The sequence below is a fragment of the Salmo trutta genome, chromosome 4, assembly GCF_901001165.1.
Source record: "Salmo trutta chromosome 4, fSalTru1.1, whole genome shotgun sequence".
NCBI lineage: Eukaryota > Metazoa > Chordata > Actinopteri > Salmoniformes > Salmonidae > Salmo > Salmo trutta.
In genome coordinates this window covers 62013579-62026457 of record NC_042960.1, presented here as the reverse complement: position 1 = coordinate 62026457, position 12879 = coordinate 62013579, and the positions used below count along the sequence as shown (strand labels likewise).

Below are 12879 nucleotides of genomic sequence, written 5' to 3'. Positions count from 1 at the left end.
TGAGAAAGTGACAACAGTTGGTGCGATTATTCGCAAATGGAAGAAACACAAAAGAACTGTCAATATCCCTCGGCCTGGGGCTCCATGCAAGATCTCACCTCGTTGAGTTGCAATGATCATGAGAACGGTGAGGAATCAGCCCAGAACTACACGGGAGGATCTTGTCAAGAGGTCCCTGAGGATCTTCTTGGCCTTCCTGTGACACTGGGTGCTGTAGATGTTCTGTAGGGCAGGCAGTGTGCCACCGGTGATGCTTTGGGAAGACCGCATCAACCTCTGGAGAGCCCTGCGGTTGCAGATGGTGCAGTTGCCGTACCAGGCGGCTATACAGCACTGTTGCGCCTTCTTCACCACACTGTCTGTGTGGATGGACCATTTCAGATTGTCAGTGATGTGTACGCTGAGGAACTTGAAGTTTTTCTCCGTCACTGCAGCCCCGTCAATGTGGATGGGGGCGTGCTCCCTCTGTCTCCTGAAGTCCACGTTGAGGGAGAGGTTATTTTCCTGGCACCACTCCGCCAGGGCCCTCAACTCCTCCCTGTAGGCTGTCTCGTCGTTGTTGGTAATCAGGCCTAAAACTGTTGTGTCGTCTGCAAACTTGATGATTGTGTTGGGAGGCGTGCGTGGCCACGCAGTCATGGGTGAACAGGGAGTACAGGAGGGGGCTGAGTACGTACCCTTGTTGAGTCAGCATAGTGGAGGTGTTGTTGCCTACCTTAAAGTAACTAATCCCAACACTGCCTCTCTCACACACTCACACACACACACACACACACACACACACACACACACCCCATCACTCTCATCATCTCTGTTCCAAACCGCAGTGGGGTGTTACAGCAAAGGGGTTTGGTTTAACTGGCGGGGTGTGGCGGCTACATGTGCTTTAGTGGCGTTGTCAGTAGCTCAGGGACGCTGGCACTACAGCTCTACAGCTGGTGGGAAGGAAAACAGTGGCTAATTATAAAATGTAAATAACCGTGGCTGACCAAGCATGTTAGGTAGACACTACATGGCAGGAGCGCTGTCACAACAGAATCCCTTGTCTACGTGGTTTGTTGTAGTTAATTTTCAGGACTAGTAAAATATGGATTGCTATTAGTGTCATCAAAAATGTTATTTGAATTTGTTGGCACTAACATCACTCAATACAACAGGGTCTGTGATGTAAGATTCTACTTTTGTCAGTGAAAGGCTATACAGTACCCAGGCTACATGCTCTACAGTACCCAAGCTACATGCTCTACAGTACCCAGGCTACATGCTCTACAGTACCCAGGCTACATGCTCTACAGTACCCAGGCTACATGCTCTACAGTACCCAGGCTACATGCTCTACAGTACCCAAGCTACATGCTCTACAGTACCCAGGCTACATGCTCTACAGTACCCAGGCTACATGCTCTACAGTACCCAGGCTACATGCTCTACAGTACCCAGGCTACATGCTCTACAGTACCCAGGCTACATGCTATACAGTACACAAGCTACATGCTATAGAGTACCCAAGCTACATGCTCTACAGTACCCAGGCTACATGCTCTACAGTACCCAGGCTACATGCTCTACAGTACCCAGGCTACATGCTACACAGTACACAAGCTACATGCTCTACAGTACCCAGGCTACATGCTATACAGTAAACAAGCTGCATGCTATACACTACACAAGCTATACAGTACACAAGCTACATGCTATACAGTACACAAGCTACATGCTATACAGTACACAAGCTACATGCTATACAGTACACAAGCTACATGCTATACAGTACACAAGCTACATGCTATACAGTACACAAGCTACATGCTATACAGTCTACAAGCTCTTGATTCTATCATCCTGTTTCAGCATTTGTCTGCTATTTACTATGTGGTGACAACACTTTGTAGAGTTTGACATGCTATTCCTCACACAGGAATAGCATGACTCATGCATCAGTAAACTGACACAGATGTTTAGTGCTGATGTTTGTCAGTAAAGCAAAGGTTTGCTGTTTGATCCCTTTTGGGCGCAGGGAGGGGAGGGAGGGAATGGGTAGGATCACCTGCGCTGCGTCCCCAAATGGCACCCTATTCCCTACACAATGGGCTGTGGTCAAAAGTAGTGCCCTATAAAGGGAATAGGGTGCCATTTAGGACACAACCCTGGGTTTACAGTGGTGAAATGCTGTGGTGTCCCATGGTTACTGATCAGTTACAGTGAGATGGATTCCCTGTCCTCCGACGGTGTCACCTTCAATCATTGTCGAGCAACCTGTTGATGGGGCGGACGTGATTTACCTCTTTGGAGCTGTGCATGTCTGTGTGAGAGTGAGTGAGTGAGTGAGTGAGTGAGTGAGTGAGTGAGTGAGAGTGTGTGTGTGAGAGTGTGTGTGTGAGAGTGTGTGTGAGAGTGTGTGTGAGAGTGTGTGTGCTCTCCTGTTCTCTGCTAAAGAGAGGGAGATATGGAGAGAAGGAAAGAGAGAGTGAGGAATGGAAGAGAGCTCATATCATGCTGATGATACTGCCGTTTCAAAGGCACCTGGCTTTAAACAATAGCCTGTTAACTAGAACCTGGCTTTAAACAATAGCCTGTTCTCTAGCACCTGGCTTTGAGCAGTAGCCTGTTCACTATCACCTGGCTTTAAGCAGTAGCCTGTTCACTATCACCTGGCTTTGAGCAGTAGCCTGTTAACTAGAACCTGGCTTTAAACAATAGCCTGTTCTCTAGCACCTGGCTTTGAGCAGTAGCCTGTTCACTATCACCTGGCTTTGAGCAGTAGCCTGTTCACTATCACCTGGCTTTGAGCAGTAGCCTGTTCACTAGCACCTGGCTTTAAACAATAGCCTGTTCACTAGCACCTGAGTTTAAACAATAGCCTGTTCACTAGCACCTGGCTTTGAGCAGTAGCCTGTTCACTATCACCTGGCTTTGAGCAGTAGCCTGTTCACCATCACCTGGCTTTGAGCAGTAGCCTGTTCACTATCACCTGGCTTTGAGCAGTAGCCTGTTCACTAGCACCTGGCTTTAAACAATAGCATGTTCACTAGCACCTGGCTTTAAACAATAGCCTGTTCACTAGCACCTGGCTTTGAGCAGTAGCCTGTTCACTATCACCTGGCTTTGAGCAGTAGCCTGTTCACTAGCACATGGCTTTGAGCAGTAGCCTGTTCACTATCACCTGGCTTTGAGCAGTAGCTTGTTCACTATCACCTGGCTTTAAACAATAGCCTGTTCTCTAGCACCTGGCTTTAAACAATAGCCTGTTCACTATCACCTGGCTTTGAGCAGTAGCCTGTTCACTATCACCTGGCTTTGAGCAGTAGCCTGTTCACTATCACCTGGCTTTGAGCAGTAGCCTGTTCACTATCACCTGGCTTTGAGCAGTAGCCTGTTCACTATCACCTGGCTTTGAGCAGTAGCCTGTTCACTATCACCTGGCTTTGAGCAGTAGCTTGTTCACTATCACCTGGCTTTGAGCAGTAGCCTGTTCACTAGCACCTGGCTTTAAACAATAGCCTGTTCACTAGCACCTGGCTTTGAGCAGTAGCCTGTTCACTAGCACCTGGCTTTGAGCAGTAGCCTGTTCACTATCACCTGGCTTTAAACAATAGCCTGTTCACTAGCACCTGGCTTTGAGCAGTAGCCTGTTCACTAGCACCTGGCTTTAAACAATAGCCTGTTCACTAGCACCTGGCTTTAAACAATAGCCTGTTCACTAGCACCTGGCTTTAAACAATAGCCTGTTCACTAGCACCTGGCTTTGAGCAGTAGCCTGTTCACCATCACCTGGCTTTGAGCAGTAGCCTGTTCACCATCACCTGGCTTTGAGCAGTAGCCTGTTCACCATCACCTGGCTTTGAGTAGTAGCCTGTTCACTAGCACCTGGCTTTAAACAATAGCCTGTTCACTAGCACCTGGCTTTAAACAATAGCCTGTTCACTAGCACCTGGCTTTGAGCAGTAGCCTGTTCACCATCACCTGGCTTTGAGCAGTAGCCTGTTCACTATCACCTGGCTTTGAGCAGTAGCCTGTTCACTATCACCTGGCTTTGAGCAGTAGCCTGTTCACTATCACCTGGCTTTGAGCAGTAGCCTTAAAGGGATATGGAGAAGTCAGAGCAGCCACTTAGAGTAGGGGGGGTGTTCTGTCGTTGTCACAGTAGAGCCTGGAGAGAAGACCCTGAGCTTGTTATGTTGAGATACGGACGCAAGCACACGCACACACCATGCACACATACACACACCTTGCCTGTCACACTCAGCTGGTGCACCATTCCATTAGACATGTGCAGTCCAAGTGTAACTATGTTAGATCCACACATCTGACTTTCCCCCTCCAGAGTCTGCAGCTTTAATTAAATAAGCCCCCTACAGGCAGACAGAAGCCCCCCCTGCTCTCCACTCCCACCCCCTGTCCTCACCACTGTCTGGTAGCTTTTAATGGGGGCGTGGTGGGTGTGAGAGATCAGCCCACCCTAGCCATTCATCATCACCTAATGTCAGTCAGTGAAAATTACTTTTCCCTCTCTTTTGATCAGAGCTGCTCAAAAGTAGTGCCACACATGCGGGAATCATCTGTTCACCTACTCTGCGTCTCACAAAGACACGGCGTTTTAAACCAAATATCTCCAATTTGGACTCATCAGACCAAAAGGACAGATTTCTACCGGTCTAATGTCCATTGCTTGTGTTTCTTGGCCCAAGCAAGTCTCTTCTTCTTATTGGTGTCCTTTAGTAGTGGTTTCTTTGCAGCAATTCGACCATGAAGGTCTGATTCACGCAGTCTCTGAACAGTTGATGTTGAGATGTGTCTGTTACTTGAACTCTGTGAAGCATTTATTTGGGCTGCAATTTCTGAGGCTGGTAACTCTAATGAACTTATCCTCTGCAACAGAGATAACTCTGGGTATTCCTTTCCTGTAGCGGTCCTCATGAGAACCAGTTTCATCATAGTGCTTGATGGTTGTTGCGACTGCACTTGAAGAAACGTTCAAAGTTTGATACATTTTCCGTATTGACTGACCTTCATGTCTTAAAGTAATAATGGACTGTCATTTCTCTTTATTATCTATGCATAGTCACTTTAACTCTACCTACATGTACATATTACCTCGATTACCTCGACTAACCAGTTCCCCCGCACATTGAGTCTGTACCGGTACCCCCTGTATATAGCCTCGCTATTGTTATTTTACTGCTGCTGTTGAATTATTTGTTACTTTTATTTTCAATTTTTTACTTAACACTTTTTCTTAAAACTTCTAAAAGCGTTGTTGGTTAAGGGCTTGTAAGTAAGCCCTTAACCAAGGGCTTACTTACTTAATGAGCTGTTCTTTCCATAATATGGACTTGGTCTTTTACCAAATAGGGCTATCTTCTGTATACTACCCCTACCTTGTCACAACACAACTGATTGGCTCAAACTTTTAACAAGGCACACCTGTTAATTGAAATGCATTCCAGGTGACTACCTCATGAAGCTGGTTGAGAGAATGACAAGTGTGCAAAGCTTTCATCAAGGCAACGGGTGGCTACTTTGAAGAATCTCAAATATAAAATATATTTTGATTTCTTTAACACTTTTTTGGTGACTAAATGATTCCACATGTGTTATTTCATAGTTTTGATGTCTTCACTATTACTCTACAACTTAGAAAACAGTGAAAATAAAGAAAAATCCTTGAATGAGTAGGTGTGTCCAAACTTTTGACTGGTACTGTATAGAAGCCTGCTTCAGGTTTTCTACCCCACCTGTACACTGTACTAAACACTTTTCTAACAGGTTTGTAACTTGAGGGGTAAATTCCATTTACACTGAACAAAAATATAAACGTATCATGATTTAAAAAAAATGATTTTACTGAGTTACAGTTCATATAAGAAAATCAGTCAATATAAATAAATTCATTAGGCCCCAATCTATGGATTTCACGACCGGGAATACAGATATGCATCTTTTGGTCACAGATACCTTAAAAAAAAAAAGAAGTTAGGGCCGTGGATCAGAAAACCAGTCAGTATCCGGTTTGACCACCATTTGCCTCGTGCAGCGCGACACATCTCCTTCACATAGAGTTGATCGGGATGTTGATTGTGGCCTGTGCAATGTTGTCCAACTCCATTGCTGTGCAAAGTTGATGGATGGGAACTGGAAAACACTGCCGTACACGTTGATCCTGGTGAGTATGCAGGCTATGGAAGAACTGGGACATTTTCACCTTCCAGGAATTATGTACAGATCCTTGCGACATGGGGCTGTGAATTATCACGCTAAAACATGAGGTGATGAGGCGGCTGAATGGCACATTGATCCTCAGGATCTCGTCACGGTATCTCTGTGCATTCAAATTGCCATTGATAAAATGCAATTGTGTTCGTTGTTGGTAGCTTATGCCTGCCCATACCATAACCCCACCGCCACCATGGGGCACTCTATTCACAACACTGACATCAGCAAACCGCTCACCCACACGACACCATACACGCTGTCTGCCATCTGCCCAGTACAGTTGAAACCAGGATGTATCTGTGAAGAGCACACTTCTCCAGCGTGCCAGTGGCCATAGAAGGTGAGAATTTGCCCACTGAAGTCGGTTACGACACCGAACTGCAGTCAAGTCAAGACCCTGGTGAGGATGACGAGCACGCAGATGAGTTTCCCTGAGACGGTTTCTGACAGTTTGTGCAGAAATTAGGTTGTGCCAATCCACAGTTTCATTAGCTGTCTGGGTGGCTGGTCTCAGATGATCCCGCAGGTTAAGAAGCCAAATGTGGAGTCCTGGGCTGGCCGGTTGGACGAACTGCCAAATTCTATAAAACGACATTGGAGTGTGTGTGTCTTCTCTTACAGAAGAGAAATTATCATTACATTCTCTGACAACAGATCTGGTGGACATTCCTGCAGTCAGCATGCCAATTGCACGCTCCCTCAAAACTTGAGACATCAGTAGCATTGTGTTGTGTGACAACTGCACATTTTAGAGTGGCCTTTTATTGTCACCAGCACAAGGTGTACCTGTGTAATGATCATGCTATTTAATCAGCTTCTTGATATGCCACACCTGTCAGGTGGCTGGATTATTTTAGCAAAGGAGAAATTCTCACTGACAGGGATGTAAACAAATTTGTGCACAACATTTCAGAGAAATTAGCTTTTTGTGCGTATGGAACATTTCTGGGATCTTTTATTTTAGCTCATGAAACATGGGACCAACACTTTACTTTATTTTTGTTCAATGTAGTTTTCACCCAGCACAGAAACTGAAACAGATATGAGGGCAGGTAGCTTTATGGTTAAGAATGTTGGGCCAACCTTAATAGCTCTGGATAAGATGTCAAATGTTGTTCAAAAAGATAATGCAATTCACAACGTGTCAAATTGCAGAGGGCTGGGAGAAAATAAATGGCTAATGTTTTGGGACTGACCTTTGACCCCGAAGCGGTGTCCACAGTCGAAGCCTCGCTGATGGTGCTGGAAAGCCGCAAGTCGGCCTGCTGGGGGTTGGACATACGGCCACCTGGCCTGGTGAGAAAGAGACAGAAAGCAGCACAGGGTCACACAGAGCAGACATGACCGTATGTGTACACAGAGCGTCATTGAGAGGATGCAACTCTACACACGGCTCTGTAGACCACACCCTGGAGGGCAAGGACAGACTGCTGTTGTTTGGAGATCAGCCCCTTTGTCTGGACTTCCAAAGGAACTTCTCTTTTTCAAGCCTCAGGGACGTATTAATGCTCTGGGATCATCACACGTACTCTGAGACCCTTTGTGAATACAGGCCCAGGTTAGCAGTGGATAATATGACCCATAACAAGCATGTGTATGGCACAATCCTTGCATTCAATATCATAACACATACAGGCATGCCTTGTATCATTATTGCTATGGTGTTATATGTTCCATATTGGTTTCATAATACTTGAGTGCAAGGATTGGGGCATACATACATAGATATATACAGTGCCTTCTGAAAGTATTCACAGCCCTTGACTTTTTGTTGTGTTACAAAGCGGGATTAAAATGGATTTAATTGTCATTTTTTGTCAACGATCTACACAAAATACTCTGTAATGACAAAGTGAAAGAAAAATGAGATGTGCATACAAATAATATAACAAATAAAACACTAACATATCTTGATTAGATAAGTGCTCAACCCCTTGAGTCAATACCTTAGAATTACCTTTGGCAGCGATTACAGCTGTGAGTCTCGAAGAGCTTTCCACACCTAGATTGTGCAACATTTGCCCATTATTCTTCAAGCTCTGCCAAATTGGATGTTGATCATTGCCAGACAACGATTTTCAGGTCTTGCCATAGATTTTCAAGCACATTTAAGTCAAAACTGTAACTTGAACATTCACTGACTTCTTTGTAAGCAACTCCATTGTAGATTTGGTCTTGTGTTTTAGGTTATCGTCCTGCTGAAAAGTGAATTCATCTTCCAGTGTATGTTGGAAAGCAGACTGAACCAGGTTTTCCTCTAGGATTTTGCCTGTGCTTAGCTCTATTCAGTTAATTTTTTATCCTGAAAAACTTCTCAGTCCTTAATGATTACAAGCATACCCATAACATAATGCAACCACTACTATCCTTGAAAATATGAAGAGTGGTACTCAGTGATGTGTTTTATTGGATTGGCCCCAAACATAACACTTTGTTAATGTATTTTTTTTCAGTATTGCTTTAGTACCTTGTTGCAAACAGGATGCATGTTTTGGAATATTTTTATTCTGTACAGGCTTCCTTCTTTTCACTCTGTCAATTAGGTTAGTAATGTAGAGTAACTACAATGTTGTTGATCCATCCTCCGTTTTCTCTTATCACAGCAATTAAAAACTCTGTAAAAAAGTCACCTCATTGTGAAATCCCTGAGAGGTTTACTTCCTCTCCGGTAACTGAGTTAGGAAGGACGCCTGTATCTTTGTAGTGACTGGGTTTATTGATACACCATCAAAAGTGCAATTAATAACTTCACCATGCTCAAATGGATATTCAATGTCTACCAATAGGTGACCTTCTTTGCGAGGCATTGGAAAACCTCCCTAGTCTTTGTGGTTGAATCTGTGTTTGAAATTCACTGCTCGACTGAGGGACCATACAGATAATTGTATGTGTCGGGTAGAGGGATAAGGTAGGTAGTCATTCAAAAAATCATGATAAACACTCTTATTGCACACAGAGTCCATGAAACTTATTAATTGACTTGTTAAGCAAATCTTTACTACTGAACTTATTTAGGCTTGCCATAACAGGGTTGAATACTTGACTCAAGACAATTCAGCTTTTTATTTGCAATTAAATTTGTAAAAAATTCTAAAAACATGATTTGACTTCGACATTGTAGGGTATTGTGTGTAGGCCAGTGATGCAACATCTCAATTTAATCTATTTAAAATGTAGGCTGTAATACAACAAAATGTGGAAAAGTCAAGGGGTGTGAATACTTTCTGAAGGCACTGTACATACATTTATTTTTATAAGTGTTTTTTTCCCCTCATCAATCTACACACAATAACCCAAAATGACAATGTGAAAACAGCTTTTAGATTTTTTTTGCAAATGTATCAAAAATAAAAAACAAAAATACATTAGTTACATAAGTATTCAGACCCTTTGCTATGAGACTCGAAATTGAGCCCAGGTGCGTCCTGTTTCCATTGATCATCCTTGAGACGTTTCTACTAGAGATCGACCGATTATGATTTTTCAACGCCGATACCGATTATTGGCGGACCAAAAAAAAGCCGGTACTGATTAAAATCGGGCGATTTTTTTTTTTGTTTATTTGTAATAATGACAATTACAACAATACTGAATGAACACTTTTTTTTAAACTTAATATAATACATCAATAAAATCAATTTAGCCTCAAATAAATAATGAAACATGTTCAATTTGGTTTAAATAATGCAAAAACAAAGTGTTAGAGAAGAAAGTAAAAGTAAAATATGTGCCATGTAAGAAAGCTAACGTTTAAGTTCCTTGCTCAGAACATGAGAACATATGAAAGCTGGTGGTTCCTTTTAACATGAGTCTTCAATATTCCCAGGTAAGACGTTTTAGGTTGTAGTTATTCTAGGAATTCTAGGACTATTTCTCTCTATAAGATTTGTATTTCATATACCTTTGACTATTGGATGTTCTTATAGGCACTTTAGTATTGTCAGTGTAACAGTATAGCTTCCGTCCCTCTCCTCGCTCCTACCTGGGCTCGAACCAGGAACACATCGACAACAGCCACCCTCGAAGCAGCGTTACCCATGCAGAGCAAGGGGAACAACTATTCCAAGTCCCAGAGCGAGTGACGTTTGAAACGCTATTAGCACGCACCCCGCTAACTAGCTAGCCATTTCACATCGGTTACACCTGCCTAATCTTGGGAGTTGATAGGCTTGAAGTCATAAACAGCGCAATGCTTGAAGCACAGCGAAGAGCTGCTGGCAAAACGCACGAAAGTGCTGTTTGAATGAATGCTTACAAGCCTACTGGTGCCTACCACCGCTCAGTCAGACTGCTCTATCAAATCATAGACTTAATTATAATATAATAAACACACAGAAATACAAGCCTTAGGTCATTAATATGGTCGAATCCGGAAACTATCATCTCGAAAACGAAACGTTTATTCTTTCAGTGAAATACGGAACCGTTCCGTATTTTATGTAATGGGTGGCATCCCTAAGTGTAAATATTCCTGTTACATTGCACAACCTTCAATGTTATGTCATAATTACGTAAAATTCTGGCAAATTAGTTCGCAACGAGCCAGACGACCCAAACTGTTGCATATACCCTGACTCTGTTGCAAGAGAAGTGACACATTTTCCCTAGTTAAAAGAAATTCATGTTAGCAGGCAATATTAACTAAATATGCAGATTTAAAAACATATACTTGCGTATTGATTTTAAGAAAGGCATTGATGTTTATGGTTAGGTACACGTTGGAGAAACGTGTCCCTAAGCGATTATATGCAACGCAGGACAGGCTAGATAAACTAGTAATATCATCAACCATGTGTAGTTAACTAGTGATTATGATTGATTGATTGATTGATTGTTTTTTATAAGATAAGTTTAATGCTAGCTAGCAACTTACCTTGGCTTCTTACTGCATTCGCGTAACAGGCAGGCTCCTCATGGAGTGCAATGTAAAGCAGGTGGTTAGAGCGTTGGACTAGTTTACCGTAAGGTTGCAAGATTGAATCCCCGAGCTGACAAGGTAAAATTCTGTCGTTCTGCCCCTGAACAAGGCAGTTAACCCACCGTTCCTAGGCCGTCATTGAAAATAAGAATGTGTTCTTAACTGACTTGCCTAGTTAAATAAAGGTGTGTAAAATTATTATTATTTTTTTTAAATCTGCTGAGTCGGCGTCCAAAAATACCGATTTCCGATTGTTATGAAAACTTGAAATCGGCCCCAATTAAATCGGCCAGTCCGATTAATCGGTCGACCTCCAGTTTCTACAACTTGGAGTCCACGTGTGGTAAATTCTATTGATTGGACATGATTTGGAAAGGCACTCACCTGTCTATATAAAAGATCCCACTGCTGACAGTCCACGTCAGAGCAAAAACTAAGCCATAAGGTTGAAGGAATTGTCCGTAGAGCTCCGAGACAGGATTGTTTCGAGGCACAGATCTGGGGAATGGCACCGAAAAATGTCTGCAGCTTTGAAGGTACCCAAGAACACAGTGGCCTCCATCATTCTTAAATGGAAGAAGTTTGGAACCACCAAGACTCTTCCTAGAGCTGGCCGCCCGGCCAAACTGAGCAATCGGGGTAGAAGGGCCTTGGTCTGGGAGGTGACCAAGAACCCGATGGTCACTCTGACAAAGCTCCAGAGTCCCTCTGTGGACTTGGGAGAACCTTCCAGAAGGACAACCATCTCTGCAGCACTCCACCAATCAGGCCTTTATGGTAGAGTGGCAAGATGGAAGCTACTCCTCAGTAAAAGGCACGACAGCCCGCTTGGATTTTGCCAAAAGGCACCTAAAGGACTTTCAGACCATGAGAAACAAGATTCTCTGGTCTGATGAAACCAAGATTGAACTCTTTGGCCTCAATACCAAGTGTCACGTCTGGAGGAAACCTGGCACCATCCCTAAGGGGCGGCAGGTAGCCTAGTGGTTACTACTATTATAGCTTAGCCTTAGATTAACTAGAAGTGAAACCTTTGAAGCTACTAAACTAGAGAACAAACATGAAAACTAGAGGCTCAAACAATATAAATAGACTGAAATGGGGGAAAACTGAAATCTAATAGAATGAGAATACGACTACATTTTCCGATGCATAACAGAAATTCATGAAGCACTGAAACTAAACCTATGAATGTACAAGGAGATCCACATAACCTTTGTTTTTTTATAAGCACTAGGAACAAACAGTGAAAACTTTACATCTGCAGACACGCATAATTCCTCAGCGCTTCGCTGTACAGAACTCTGGCTATGCAGATCTCGCCTCTCCATCTCCGACTCGGACAATTACTCCGTCATTGTGAGAGAGGAAGAAAACACTCAAGGACTGGCACTTGTGAAGGGCACACTGCCAGGCAATTAAGGCTGTGACAGCCAGAAGTCAGGCTTTTCAGCACATTGGACATTATTATCGCTCTGGGTCTCCTGAGAGTTGCCACTCTGGAATAAAAGGCCTTAAAAGGGATAGTTCACTTTTCTACTTAGTTCCACCCCACAAGTTCTAGCTTATTTTAAATAAGAAACTTAGTTCCACCCCACAAGTTCTAGCTTATTTTAAATAAGAAACTTAGTTCCACCCCACAAGTTCAACTTCCCTAAGATGTCTTCATTTCCTCCAAAACTTTTTGGGGAATTCGTTAGTTTTTTATTCAGCATCACCCAGAATCTCCTGGCTAACATTTTTGGAGA

General features: G+C 43.3%; 1 protein-coding gene across 8 annotated transcripts in view; it reads right to left on the bottom strand.

Annotated features, from left to right (window-relative positions):
- Window positions 1–12879, bottom strand: part of LOC115192794 (pleckstrin homology domain-containing family A member 7) — a 173833-nt gene that overhangs the window by 57117 nt on the left and 103837 nt on the right. For all 8 annotated transcript variants that reach the window (XM_029751651.1, XM_029751653.1, XM_029751652.1 and 5 more), the window contains exon 5: window positions 7410–7506. In XM_029751651.1, the coding sequence (XP_029607511.1) occupies window positions 7410–7506 (97 nt within the window). The remainder of the gene's footprint in view (window positions 1–7409; window positions 7507–12879) is intronic.